Here is a 14,031-nt window from a genome sequence, read left to right as displayed (position 1 = left end):
TTAACATGACAATTTAATACTTTTTTTTTCTTAAAAGTCAATCCCATTCACTTTTTTTTAGACTGTTTGCTAAGCATAAACCACAAAGAGGATTTTTAACCAACTCTAATGTTAGTTGTGAACTGCTTGAATGGATGACAAGGCAGTCACTGTGTCAACAAGGCCACCTCTGACCGAGGAATGCGCTTCGTCATCACAACTTTCCCCAGGGGGCTGCAAGAAGAAGGAGGAGGAGGTTGGGAAGGAAGGAGAAGGAGGAGGCGAGTTCTCAGCTGGGACTTTCCTCGCTGCCCTCCAGATATAAAAAAAAAAAAAAAAAGTTGAGTCACACAGGGGAGCACCGGAGATGTTCCCGGGTGCCGCCACAGAGGAGGTATGCGGACCTGTGCGCGGTGGTGGGGCCGCGGTGGTCTCTCCCTCCGCGCGGGAATACCGCTCCTTTTAATCCCGCCGCTCATCCTCGCGCTCCAGCTCCTCGTGGTGGGGACGCGGTTACCTGGAGCCGCGCGGGCGTGGGTCGGTGAAGAGGAGCGGGACGGAGTGGTCGCTTTTTCCGTTATAAGCATCGAACCGGAGAGAAACTGGCGACAATTTGGGAGTCAGCGCCGGCGACCCGGGGTGGAGGAAGAGAAGAGGGAGGAGGACGATGGAGGAAGGAGGGTGGGGGCGCGAGCGTACGAGGATGAGAACGAGATGCACTTGCGCCAGGTTCGTAATATAACACAGACATGAAGTTTATTTTGGATGCCTGCACCACACAGCACAACTTATAAGTGTGTTATAAGTTATAAGTGTCTAATGAAAGAGATTAAACTTTCGTCTACACTTAAAAAAATAAATATTAACACCTTTATGCTACAGCGCTCACCTTAACGTCAATAATCACACTGGTAAAAAGCCTAAGGCCTGCTGTGTCTGTTTAACGGTCAATGTTCCCACTCCCGGTTTAATCATCACGCTGGGCTTGTTTGTGCACAGCTCTGTGAATTATTGCGGACATGATGGAACAGGTGAGGGCAGGGGCCGAGCACAGCGCTGACCCCAGAACAGAGGGAGGTGACAGCTGTTGTGTTTCTTTCACTTTGCCCTTTGGTTGCATTGGCCTCCATCTGCGCTTGTGTTCAGGTGCAGATGTCCCTTCTTTACCCCAAACTCCTTCCCCTCTCTCTCTTTCATTCTCCTTTTTTCTCTCTCTCTCTCTCACTGTCTCTTCGTCGGCCCAAGGCTAAACTCTCTGACTCATTGTGGTGAATCATCAACCCCCACCCATCCACACAGAGGTTGCCATAGTGACCACCGGGTTCATTCTGAATAGGTTGGGGGTGCGTGTCTGCGAGTGTGTGTTTGTATGTTGCAGCGCCTCGGGCAGGTATATGTTACCAGCAGGACTGAGGTCAGCGTCTGTGACCTGCCTCCTCAGCGCTCGACCCGGGGGCTACCACACATACATCGCTGTCATTCCCATGCATTATTCAGCCGCATTTCAGATTCTCATGGATCTGCCTGGAATTCCCTGCACTGTATATACGCGCTGATATATGCATGGATGTTCTCAGGTGGGACCCAGAGCTTTGGAGCTGCAGCAGTGGGCGGTAGACAAGTCGTCCTTCACGGCTGAACTCAATCGTATCGTCACGTATATCACAAGGCCACAGGTAGGCTGCACAGATCATCGGATGAAACACAGCGGTGCTGTTAAATAAAATATCTTACCTCCAATTGGTTGCATGATCTTAGTGGTAAAGTGTCTGAATGCACTCTCCCGTATTATAAACATTACCTACCTGAAACTGTCGTATATTTCTGCTGTGTCACTTGTACTGTATTTCCTCTGTGGATGATCAATAAAAGTAAATCTCGTCTCATAAGCAGGAAAGACAGCGCAGGTTAGAAACGAGAGTGAGCTAGCAACTGGGACAAACATTCCTATTCAGGTTGATTCATCTGTATAATGTTTATGTGGTGGAAAATTTGAAAATGAACCCTTATTAGATGGGAAACAGTTGAAATTAGAGACAAAAGGCAGAAGACAAAGAAAGAAAATAAGCAGAACTGTTATTATCTTGTTCTTTTCTGTTTTTGTAATCACGCCATGTAACCACTCTGATTTATGCTGTGAACCCTTGGGGAGGTCCGAACCCTTAGGTTGAGAAACACTGCTTCACTATAAAGCACCATCCCTGAGAGTCTCAGGCTGCACTCCAGCCCAGAAGGGATTTAAGATTTCTGTAGCCAAGAGTTAGATCTTGCCAAGCCTAAACAGTAAACAATAAAAAACTTTTCAACTACTTCACTTCTGCGACTGCAGACTAGTGTGGGGGTTAACACAGCAGTAATATGATCAGTCAGGCGCTGTCAATATGCTGGCAGCAGAATTCTGCCAAATCTGGAGCCAGCGAGGACTTTCAGTTCCAGACTGGAAACTCCCAAACAAGAGTTAAGTCTTGTGCAACACAATGTGCTGGGAACCGAGAGGGAAAATTATATGGATTTGCTTTTGTTTGATATCTTTTAATTATTCCATACCTGGTTTTCTTAAAAGCATTTGGAGATGTCACTCACTGTCTGAAAAGGATCTCGCAGATTTCACAAGACGAGGCCTCAAACAACTTCTTCTTTAACTTCCTCCTGCCTTATTTGAATGCTAATTCTGTCTGTTCTCAGAGCTCTATCCAGCTCATCTCATGTGACTCTCTTCTCTTGTCCAACCCCAGCTGAACTGCTCCAGGGTTTTATCTCCAGGGCAGACTCAGGCAACGCAGCCCCCTGCATCTCCAGTTCACTGGCTGCTGTGTGCCGAGGACTGGCTCCTTCCAGCTGCAGATGGGTCATGTGTGGCTTATTCCTTCAGGTGCGCCTATAAGTCTGCACTATGCGCTTATGTCAGTGCATGCGCCGCGCGACGCTTATGCATTCCTATCACTCACACAGTTGGAATAAACAATGCAATGCATATTTAATCATGCATGCAGTAATCTTCAAACCATTTCTCTGCTCCCCTGCCTCTCTCTCTATCTATCTTTTTTTTTTTTCCAGTATGGATGGGGGCGATGTAGACTTTCTGAAGACTGTGTCGGGTCTCGGATGCGAAGTCCACAGTTTTGATCCCAGCAACTCCGATGCATCTGGTGGTCACCTTGGCAACGGTTTGGCTAGTAACCGTGGCGACGGAGGCGTGGTCAGCCACCACAAGATGTGGCTGGAGTGGCGAGCGCTGAAGAAGCGCAGGACACGAGGCAACCTGGGAAGTGTTTCTCAAACGCTGGCAGATATCATGGCAGCTCTGGGACACCACACAGTAAGACACACACAGACACACACGCAGACAGACATTTAGAGAAAGAGTGCCAAACAAACATACCTTAGAGTCTTTTTACCCCAACATACCCAGAAAGCTCTCTTACTTGGACGTTACCATAGCAACAGGGCTCTGCGCCATCCCTAGCTGCCATGGCAACAGCTTTAGTGAGTGAATCACATACTGTCCCAGTTACAGCCTGCAGCCACAAGAGGGAACTACATACCTGCACTTTGAGCGTGACAGACTAAGAAGTGCTCCGAGACATCCATTTATAATAATGATTTTAATTTGATTCTCAAATATTTGGGTGAATTAAAAACTTCCATGAGCAAGCTGTAGCTGAATTATGAAGAACAAAGTAGTGCCATTCTCTGATTCGGATATTTAACAGTAATTTTACCTCATATTATACTGTTAACTACTCAACTGTCATGAATCACATGGCAGCATTGTTCTTTATTTTCTGTAATATTTATTTCCTTAAGGTTCACTTCCTGTATGCTGACCTGCTGAGCGCCGAGTGGCGAGTTTTCCAGAACTGGATCGAGACAGGAACTCTGCAGAACGTCCATCATCTGGTTGCCACGGTGCACCTGCAATGGGCAGGGTTTGAAGTGGGCGGAAACGATGAGGAAGTGCTCCGCTATTGGTTCAGCGTCCTTCAGGGCCTTCAGGCTTCTGGTCTCAAGCTGGTTCACAGCTCTGCAGGAGAGGGTCACAGTGTTCTGAAACACACAGTGGCAAATGCTCACGGCTCATACACACTGAGCTGGGTCAACACACGTCACTGACACAAAACAAACGGACACATGTACACATGAGCCGGGCTCGCAGACGCATCAGTGCATCAATCAAGAAAATCCAACTTGAAGCAGTTAGTGAAGTTGAGATTTCAGGCACATAACATCTCCCTCTAGTGGACAAAAAGGGATATTCATTTTTAAATCCGTCTCCATAGGACAGTACTGTTGTGTTTATATTGCACATACATGTAGGAGTAGATAATTTGACAAAATATGAAGCAGAAGGGGGCTTGCAGTTTTAATTGGCCAAAGGAAAATAGTATAACATATCTACGTATTACGCAAAACAGCGGATAAACAGTATGTGAACACTGACTACTGCTGAACTGCATCTCAACAAGTCCTAAATACAAAACAGCTGTTTGGCAAATGCAAATACATTTTCATGTTTTTTTTTCTTCTTCTACCATAGACATAGATCAACGGCATATCATCCAGTGAGACCCTGTTCACATGAATCTGGATCCAATTGTAGCATGAATGTAAAATCAACAGATAATTTATTTGTTTAATGCTTTTTATGTGCAATAAATCTTTATAATGAAGAGAAGTTTAAATGATATCGTGACTAACCGTGCCTTCTGTGAAACATAGAAAGTCCGGCTTTATACTGAGGCATAAATACTCTTGACTGTAGACAAAGAGAGACAATGCTCCAAATGTGTAATAACATCACAATAAAAAAAGATTATGCTAATATTTCTTATCTTTTTATCTCATGCCACCGCTGGAAATGACTGGTTGTGGTGCAATAGCTGCGCCAGACTTATTATTCATGTGCCCATATTCTCTTTAATATGTTGTGGTAGATAATTATTTGGCCTTTTCCTCTTGCATGGCCTGTTATCTCATGACACTAACAGTCCTGTACAAAACAAAACATTGAATGTGTAGTAGATGTATGGATTAATTCATTCACTGTTTTTTTTTTTTTTTGTTTGTTTTTTACCTCTAAACATTTTTGCTAATGGAGTTAATGAAGCAACACCAAAGAAGTGTGCGCAAGAGTGGATTCACTGTTTTTGGATTCACAGATAATGTCTCCCTGTTGCAAAATTCAAACACGTTGTTTCAATATTCACATATTGCATATTGCACATATTGCCACATAGTGACAGGTATTAAGGCATCTAACGCCTGATTCACTCCAGACTGTGTTCCTCGCCATTAAAGCCTGTGCATTTTCAGTTCACAGAGTTAAGGATACATTGAACAAATGCCGAGGCTCACCGGGCAGTCATTTATCTCCTTAAGTGCTTTTCTCCTCAGTGAGCTCTTATTCATACAGACCCATGCCAGTCATTCCTCGGACCCGTTCCAACTCGCTGGAGCGCACGTCGGAATGTGGCGCTGCCTCCGCCCTCCTTTACGCAGATTGCGCACAGATGTTCGCCGCAAGTTTGGGTGGAGTTGCGCTATTTACGTTGAAATTTCCACATCCTGTTCTCATCGAAAACAGCCGACGGGCCAATCAGCTTCGAGGAACTCAGTCGCTCGGCCAATCACAAGTTCGCAATCCCGGGACTCTCGCGAGCTGGTTAGCTCGTCCGCGTACTGTACCGCTCAACATTTCTTGAGAAATTCTTGCGACAGGACGGCTAGCAGGCAGTAGAAAGAGAGGCTAAAGCTGCCCATTTGACCGGTAAGTGAAGTATATTTAGCCAGTGTGGTTTCCATTAAGCGAACGGCGTAAATGTGCGTTTGTTAGGTTGTTCCTTCGAGACAAGGGGCGCCTACAAGTTACTTCCTGCTCTGACAAGGCCGAGATCCCAGGTTACATATAGCACATTTATTTAGCCAATGTTGTGGGTGGAAAGGGTATGAACGACTTTAATCTGGCGGCCACGTATGCGGGAATAAAAGTTCCGAGTTTATTTGAGACGTTTAAAACTTTTAATTTAGCCCTGCTAGTTGCGGGTCGGGTGTGTTTCTGTGACACACTGGCGAACAGATCAGTCACCACACAGAGCGGAGCTGAACTGTATGAGCAGTATTTTCCCCATGAAGAGGAAATTACTTAAATTTCACTGTCGGTGTGCGCTGTTTGCAAATAATGTCAACCCAAGGCGAGATTTGGGCGCTTTAAATGTTCACTTTTCAGGAGCGTATCTGCATCCCCGCTGTCTGTATGTTAACATGAAGAACTTGTAATTAAGGAACCCAAATTGCCAATAGGAAGCACTTACAGGGTATATTTAGAGTTTCACTCATCCTGCACTCACTGGCTGCACATCTCTGAGCTGTCATTCACTCAGCTCATCCCATATGGCACCGTGAAGACAGTGTTGACATTATTTTTAGGATTATTACAGTAGGTGAAGAAATCATCAACTCCACCAAGATTCTTTCTCTTTTAGCCTGAACACACAGTTTCGTTCTCAGCGGCCGGTGGGTGGTGGGTGTTTGCTGAGTGCAGCAATGCTGTAGTTTTGGTTCTGCTTTACAGTAGTTCTGTCTGGGGTCAGTGTTTTTTTTTTTTTTTTTTTGGTACATCCCTGTCTCACACGCATGCATCTCGTTTAGGAATCCAAGTTATTTTTGTTCTGGCAAGTAATGAATTGATTTAATCACGTCGATTTATTGTTTTTATTTTGTAATCTGTAACTAACCAGTGGAGAAATATTCATCATTATTTCCCAGAGGGAGAGGTGAGGTGTTTGACATTCTTGTTTTTCAAGATCAGTTAGGTTCACCCGTAGGAGAAATACATCAGCATGAGAATATGAGGCCGAAGAGAATACACCAGTCTGCACAGCAGTAATGATTAAAATAATGCATGTGTGCACCTGGTGTATTTATACATATAGAGATCATGCATAACATTATGACCACCTTCTTAATATTGTTTAAGACACGGGCCTTCTGAGGGTGTCCTGGGATCTTTGGTAATACAGTGTTGTTAGGTGCAGTGGGTTGAGGTGAGGATCAGATCTGTTCCAGTGCATCCTGGACAGAGATAAATTCTAGTGAACTTGGAGGCCGGGTCAGCACCTTGTGCTGTTTTTCATGCTTTTTGAGTTGTTCCATCAATGAGTGTCATTGCTATGGGGTGGGGGCGTCTGCTCTGGTCTAGGTGGGTGCTACATGTCTAAGTAACATCCACACGAATGCTAGTTTCCCCAGAAGAACATTGTATTGTCACAAGGCGGTGAATGTTATTTACTCCCGTCAGTGTTTTTAATGTTGTGGCTGATCGGTGTATGTCAGCATGTAGCAAATTTGTGGCACACATTAAATATTTCCATGTGCAAACTGTATGCAGTGAATATGAAAATACAGGTTAAGGGTTGTGCAGTGGCTGTGAAGGGGCAGTGTCTATAAACAGTAAAAACGAGCATGTACGGTCTGTGACTTTGTACATTATCCACAGTAAGAAAAGATGTGTTAAAATGTACCTTTTATTGGTCGGAGAAAGACAAAAGGAGCCATCAGAAACAGAATATGTTAAATGGTGTGATGAATTCCATATAGTAAGATATTTAATGGTATTTTTATTTTGTTATTATCATTAAACTAATCCGATAATTTGAGCCCGTTGTGAAAATGTTTGCTGATTAGTTTTTACAGCTGTGTGTTATATAATAATACATTTCAGTGCTGTCTTTTAATCTCTTTGCATTTTTTTAAACCTTTAACCAACCTCTTCTTCTCAGTCAGGGTTGGGCCACCCTACCCACCTCACCCAGCCATGCCTCTGGTGACGAGGAACATCGAGCCGCGGCATGTGTGTCGCCAGACCATCCCTTCTAACATTCGCAGCGAGCTGGAATGTGTCACCAATATCAGCCTGGCCAACATCATCCGCCAGCTCGGCAGCCTGAGTGAGTGTCTAGTTGTGCGTGGTCGGGTGTCAATATGTCGCTAACATACGGCGCGAGCGATTAACGTCACAACGCAAAACGTGCATGACGTGTGTGCGTGCGCTTGCTGGCTTTCGTGGAGTTGTGAATCGTGCACGTGCGAAACTCTCAAAGCCGATGGAAGTCAGAAGCCTATCTGTGTTTGTGTGTGTTTAGGCAAGTATGCAGAGGACGTGTTCGGGGAGCTGTTTATCCAGGCCGGAGAGTTTGCCTTGAGAGTGAGCACGCTGGGAGAGAGAGTGGACCGTTTGCAGGTTAAAGTCACGCAGCTGGACCCCAAAGAAGAGGAGGGTGAGCACTCCGACATGTTTCCGAATTTTTGAATAGAGTCTGACCCCAATTAAAATAAAAACATTAAAAAAAAAGAAGACTTGAGCCTAATAAATATTTTTAAACGTCATCCGTCTGTTTCTCGCAGTCTCCCTGCAGGGGATCACTACTCGCAAGGCCTTCCGCAGCAGCATGACCCAGGACCAGCAGATGTTCACCAGGCCGTCCCTGCCGATGCCCGTGCAAGACACCTACACGACCTGCGATCCGCCTCCGCCGCTCAACCAGCTCAGCCAATACCGGTGAGTTCTCAGGCTCGTATTCATTCGTCGCATGCAAGGAATGCTAAGAACAACCTGCGAGCTCATGTGCACACGCGCATTTTCTATTTTTGCAGTGACTATACATTATTTAGGTCCGCCCCCGCTGCATATGCTCCCTCTCATTATCAGGAGTGGCTCTCACGGCGTTGTTGTAATATAATTATTTTATTTTGGCTTAACGAGGCTGCAAAACATTACACCGACAGCTTGATAGAAGATATCATTTTAACAAAATCCTTGACATTTATCATGTTGACGCTATTTTGTTGCGTTATTGGTATGCGACCCGTTCCTTCCAGGCAGCCTGTTTTTTTTTTTTTTTTCTATGCTCATCTAAAGAACAAACACAGCGACACTTACCGGAAACAAAAGGATCGTTACATTAAGGGGACACACAACAGATTAGCAGGGTACAAAATCTACAAAAACTAAAAGATATCTCAGCAAAACATGTACGTTGATGATATCTATTTCTTCAGTTTTTTCAAATTGTACGTCTAAACACAAATCACTAATTTGCATATTTTTCCTATTGTTGTTAGATACTAATCATGACATAAGTGAAAATCACTAGTGCCAGTAGACTGATATTTTTTGACATTTTCACAATGTTTTGAGGACAAAATATTATAGATTTCAAAATGTAGACAGGACAGACTGTGCCAAGTACAGTGTAAGTACTGGACGCGTAGTCTTTTGTTATTTGTTTTGTGTTTATTTATATGTTTTTGAGGAATCCTATTGTTTCCTCACAGCCAAGGAGCAAATGCTTTGCGGCCCTGTTCGGGTCCACGACTTGATGTAGCGCGCGCCCTACTTTTAAGTCTTTACTGTAAAAAGCCTGGTTGTTATATAACCACCCAATTGAATCAAATAAGCCTTTGTGGGTTATTATAATGATGGATGTCGAAGCTTATCATCACAACCTACATGACACATTTCAAAGAACTGTCAAAATATAATGATGCACGAGGTGTGACATGTCATCGGAAGTATGAATAGGAGAAACCAGAGCAGAGAGGTCGTGCGCAGTGTGAGTCTAGTGTATAATTGGCATTGATAATGAGCTGAGTCTATGCTCATTTTATATCTGCTTTCAGTGTTAGTCTGGTACTAATTTTTGTTGTTTCTAGATGGCAAGCTGCTGTGAAATTGAAATGAAGCTTGTTTATAGTGAAGACCATCTTTTTTTGCGCTGAAAGGGGAAGTTATTAATATATTGACAGATACATATCTGTCCACAAACACTTTACATTGTACACGCCTGTGCACGTAAATAACACAGACCAATAGTAATTCCACTGACTCTCTATTCATGGTCATCTACAGGGATGATGGAAAGGAGGCCCTGAAGTTTTACACGGATCCCTCCTACTTCTTTGACCTGTGGAAGGAGAAGATGCTGCAGGACACCAAGGACATCATGAAGGAGAAACGCAAGCACAGAGTGAGACTCATAAAACGCACAAAAACACGAGTCACAGATAATAAACCTGCCAGTCACACGCAATGTTCGCTGTCTCCGTTCTGAGTAGAAGGAGAAGAAAGACCATCTGAACCCACGGACGCTCAATCCCCGGAAGATCAAGACCAGGAAGGAGGAATGGGAGCGGCGTAAGATGGGAGAGGAGTTCGTCGTACCTAAGAATGAACTGATGTAAGTTGTGAAACCGGGTCTTTTTCTCCCTGGTTTTCCGCTGTGAAAGTGCCCATCAAGCACTCGCTCATGGTAAATGCCATGCTTCCCTTTCCTTATCAACCAGTCTGTACACAGTGATCTGGGTGGTACATCCTGTCAGAAAATGTTCTCAAGGGGGTGGGTGTGGAGCTGAGTGTCAGTAGGAAAAAAAAAAAAAAAAGTGTCGCAGCTTGTCACAGGCTTGATTGTATTGTTACACACATGTAGTGGTATAATGGTTGGTGTAGACAATCTGTAAACAATATATTGTCTTTATCAAAGAAAAAATGTTGCTGTTCTTAGTCTTGTCTTGTGGTATGTTATTTATTCTACACAACTTATCAGACGATACTTATTATTACTTATATTACTTATATAACTTATATTCAATGCATTACAGGGGTTAAAACACATTAATATTGTCTGACAAGCTGTCAAGTTAAAGAACAAGCCAAACTCTTGGGGCTGTGTTAAGCCACAGCACCTGGTGAGCTTGTTATTTTTAATTAAACTGAAACAGCCAGATCGGGCGTCAGGGCGACTATTCGTGTCTGCAGTCTTCACGTGCATTTATATCACTTCCTCTAAAACTGTTCTACCAGGCCTGTGCTGCTCATGGTGGTTCGTCTCAGTGCATTGGTTTTGCAAAGCACAGATCATGCCGGTCACAGGCTGATGGTGACGTCTTTCATCTGTTTTAAGGAATTCCTCCGAGGGTCTGAATGGCAGTATTGGATCTGGGGAGGGCTTCAATTCTGAAAGCCTGGACCAGAGCACCGGCTCCTATGCTTATGACCCCACCTCCCCTCTCCCTCCGCCTGGCCCCGATGCCCCCTTGCCTCCTCCACCCCCAGACATGGGGTAAGTACTGTAGCATCAAACATGCAAGCCCACATATGCTAAAAGCGCTCTGCCGAGCCTGCTGCATGAAGTAAAAGTGCAGAAACACACGTGCTTTCAGGTTGTGACTCTTTATATCCATCTCTTGCAGATATAATGATGCACAGTATGGCGCCCCGGCCCAGAAGCGTGTCAGCGTGTTGAGTCCGAACCATCCACCTCCCGCTCCGCCCGTGGCCTCTTCCCAACCCAACTCCCGTCCAAACCTCTCCCCTCCTCCTGCACCTCCTCCCCCTCCCCCACCCTCCGGTTTCGGGGTCCCCCCACCTCCCCCCGGCTTTGACGCCCCACCTTCTCCTCCTCCAATGTCCTCCTCTACCAATGCCTACCCCTCTCCTCCTGCTCCTCCTCCTCCACCTGATATGTCCGCTGTCCCTCCTCCACCGCCGCCACCCATGTCCGGCGGCGGTGGCCCACCGCCTCCTCCGCCACCACCGCCTCCCCCTGGCCCGCCTCCCCCGTCCCTCGACCGTCCTGCTCCCTCTGGTGGCGGGGTGGCGCACACTTCTGCTCCCAAACCGCAGCCAGAGCCCGTCAGTGACGGCCGCAGTGACCTGCTGCAGGCCATCCGGCAAGGTAAGACACTAGAGGCACAGGGCAACACAAAACTCATCCTCTCATTTAACATCTGTAATTAATAGTTGAAATAAAGATTAAGTTTTAAGTTTACACGTTCTTGATTACAAAGGAAATGGGGACCATGGCTGTAATGTCAGCAGTTTGCATAAATGTTTTTGGCCGATAAGCAACTAAACTAATTATTTTTCCTCCAATAATGGATGATAATACATTACATCATGATAATGGTGATGAGTAAAAGTTTCCTTTCACACACACTTGTAAATACAAGACCATTTACTGAAGTGCTTTTCTACCAGTACATTCACACTCCACTTGGAGCAACTGAGCAATGTAGTGTCTTGCTCAAGCGCACTAAGGCACAGCCACCACCCTAAAATGAACTTAAAACTATTTAATGCTAGTGGAAAACAACAATTTTCTTGGTCCGTAATTAGCTGAGCTGTTGAAAGGCAGGAAATAAACTGGCAGACATGTGACCAGCCCAACCCACCGCTTCCTCTTCATCAACAGCCGGGATTTCTATCATTCTTAATAAAGAGAAACCTCAGAATCATGAGACACTTTCTCAAATAATCATCTTGTATGTCTAAATAATGGGAATCCTTATTACGATGACTCAAAACAGTGACTCAGTAATCAGTTTCTAGGTCGTCACTTTGACAAAGCTTGAGAATTTTTTTTTTTTTACCCCGTCACATTGACAGGAAGCTTCTTCCCTGACAAAGCCAGACTCCCGCTTGCAGCAGTTAAGTGAGATTGTAACCATTGAACTAACTCCTTTTCAGGTTTCAACCTGCGGAAGGTCGAAGCTCAGCGGGAGCAGGAGAAGAGGGATCACTTTGGCAACGATGTGGCCGCCATCCTGTCACGCCGTATCGCCGTGGAGTGCAGCGACAGCGAGGACGACTCTTCAGAGTTGGATGACGACGAGTGGTCCGATTGACCGCCATCTTTTCCCGCCTTCACTACCACCTTTGTGTTTTCCCTCAGCCTTGAACAACTTCTGTGCATTTCCATTCAGATTACAAGTACAAACGGAGCAGAGGTCGGTGTGTTTTTGTGTGTTAGTTAGTTAGTTAGTTAGTCAGTTAGGGTGTGTGCACGCATACTAGTACGTACTTGTGATCTTTTCCAAATCACATTCCTTGAACCCGTTTATTTCCATTTATGTTAAAATATTCCTATCAGGCGGAGAAGTCCAAAGATTGAGAACGAGCGTGCGTGCGCCCGGTTGTGTCCCAATTTGCTCTCGCTGGATGACACACGGCTGTTAGCGCGAGGGTTATGTGATGTGACGCACATCGCTCTGCTGAGCATGTGCATGAATGCATCACCTCCATCTTTATCTACGTGTCTATTATAATCAGGTGTCATTTGCTGCAGACACAGAAGTCTAGTTTCATCTGCTGTAGTACATCAAGGCAACAGATAATAGGGACGAAATTCATACACGCGCACACACAGACATACAACCTCCTCACTTCAATAGTTGTATGTACTCATTCTGCTGACTGTAAAACAAACGTTCATAGATTATGTAATATAGATGTAAAGGTTTTATTACATCTCAAACTGTGTCTACTAAACAGAAGTACACTACCGGTTAAAGTTTGGACACACTTTCTCAATGAGTTGGATGAGAAGGTGTGTCCTAACTTTAGTCTGGTGGTACAATGCAATCACTTTAAGTCCCATATATTTTACCTCCTTTCACTTTCGTTTTCCTCTTTCTTGTTATGGGAACAATTGACTTGTGGTTGTAGCTCATAAACAAACTCATTAATTAATTATTCAGTGTGACAGGGGGAGAGGTATTGTCTCATGTCAGACATGGGGTGTGTGTTGAGATTGCCATACTGAACACATTTATCATGATTTATTTTGTAATGTGTTGTAGTTGTATCTGTTTATTCCTGCAGTTGTATTTTAAACTTTTCCAGGAGTAAACCGGGCTACGTTGCTCCAGTCTCGGTGCTCTCAGGCCGCATTTTTGCCTTACTTCACTGCCTGATAAGTGCCTTATTTTATTATTTTTTTTGTTTTGTTTTTACTACACTTCACTGTATGTGCATTGATCTGATTAGCCACACTGAGCAGCTCATTAACAGCTGTCACTGGTGAGTCAAACGTACACCAGACCGGTGTTTTAGTGTGGATCACAAATTTTCAAGTGCCTTTTATTTTAAGCCTGCCTGTGTTAAAGCACAATCACACAGCATGCTTAGCCAAAGTTTCCTCTGCTTCTCCTGCCTTAAATTTCTAAATGATTATATTATTTCAATAAAGATGAAAGTGAATTTCAGCGAGAGAGTCT

The 14,031-nt window shown here is 44.6% G+C and overlaps 2 protein-coding genes across 3 annotated transcripts; both read left to right on the top strand.

Moving 5' to 3' along the window:
* The first annotated feature begins 2 nt into the window (after positions 1-2).
* LOC125019460 (probable methyltransferase-like protein 24) lies at positions 3-4,801 on the top strand. The gene is made up of 5 exons (XM_047604234.1): positions 3-708; positions 1,557-1,655; positions 2,715-2,851; positions 3,037-3,298; positions 3,787-4,801. The coding sequence occupies exons 1-5, from the start codon at positions 376-378 to the stop codon at positions 4,090-4,092; spliced, it is 1,137 nt and encodes a 378-aa protein (XP_047460190.1). The 5' UTR covers positions 3-375; the 3' UTR covers positions 4,093-4,801.
* Positions 4,802-5,593: 792 nt separating this feature from the next.
* Positions 5,594-14,019, top strand: wasf2 (WASP family member 2). 2 transcript variants are annotated; one of them, XM_047605682.1, is made up of 9 exons: positions 5,594-5,746; positions 7,762-7,925; positions 8,121-8,255; positions 8,383-8,536; positions 9,887-10,004; positions 10,093-10,214; positions 10,938-11,096; positions 11,227-11,711; positions 12,503-14,019. In XM_047605682.1, exons 2-9 carry the CDS (start codon positions 7,793-7,795, stop codon positions 12,658-12,660), a joined length of 1,464 nt encoding a protein of 487 aa, XP_047461638.1. In that variant the 5' UTR covers positions 5,594-5,746; positions 7,762-7,792; the 3' UTR covers positions 12,661-14,019. The 2 variants fall into 2 exon arrangements, with proteins under 2 accessions (XP_047461638.1, XP_047461637.1); XM_047605681.1 differs by having other exon boundaries at positions 5,596-5,746; positions 7,758-7,925.
* Positions 14,020-14,031: the final 12 nt, after the last annotated feature.

The sequence above is a fragment of the Mugil cephalus genome, chromosome 14 (genome assembly GCF_022458985.1).
Source record: "Mugil cephalus isolate CIBA_MC_2020 chromosome 14, CIBA_Mcephalus_1.1, whole genome shotgun sequence".
Lineage (NCBI taxonomy): Eukaryota > Metazoa > Chordata > Actinopteri > Mugiliformes > Mugilidae > Mugil > Mugil cephalus.
Note: the sequence above shows the minus strand (reverse complement) of the source record. Positions and strands in the feature narration are given on the sequence as shown.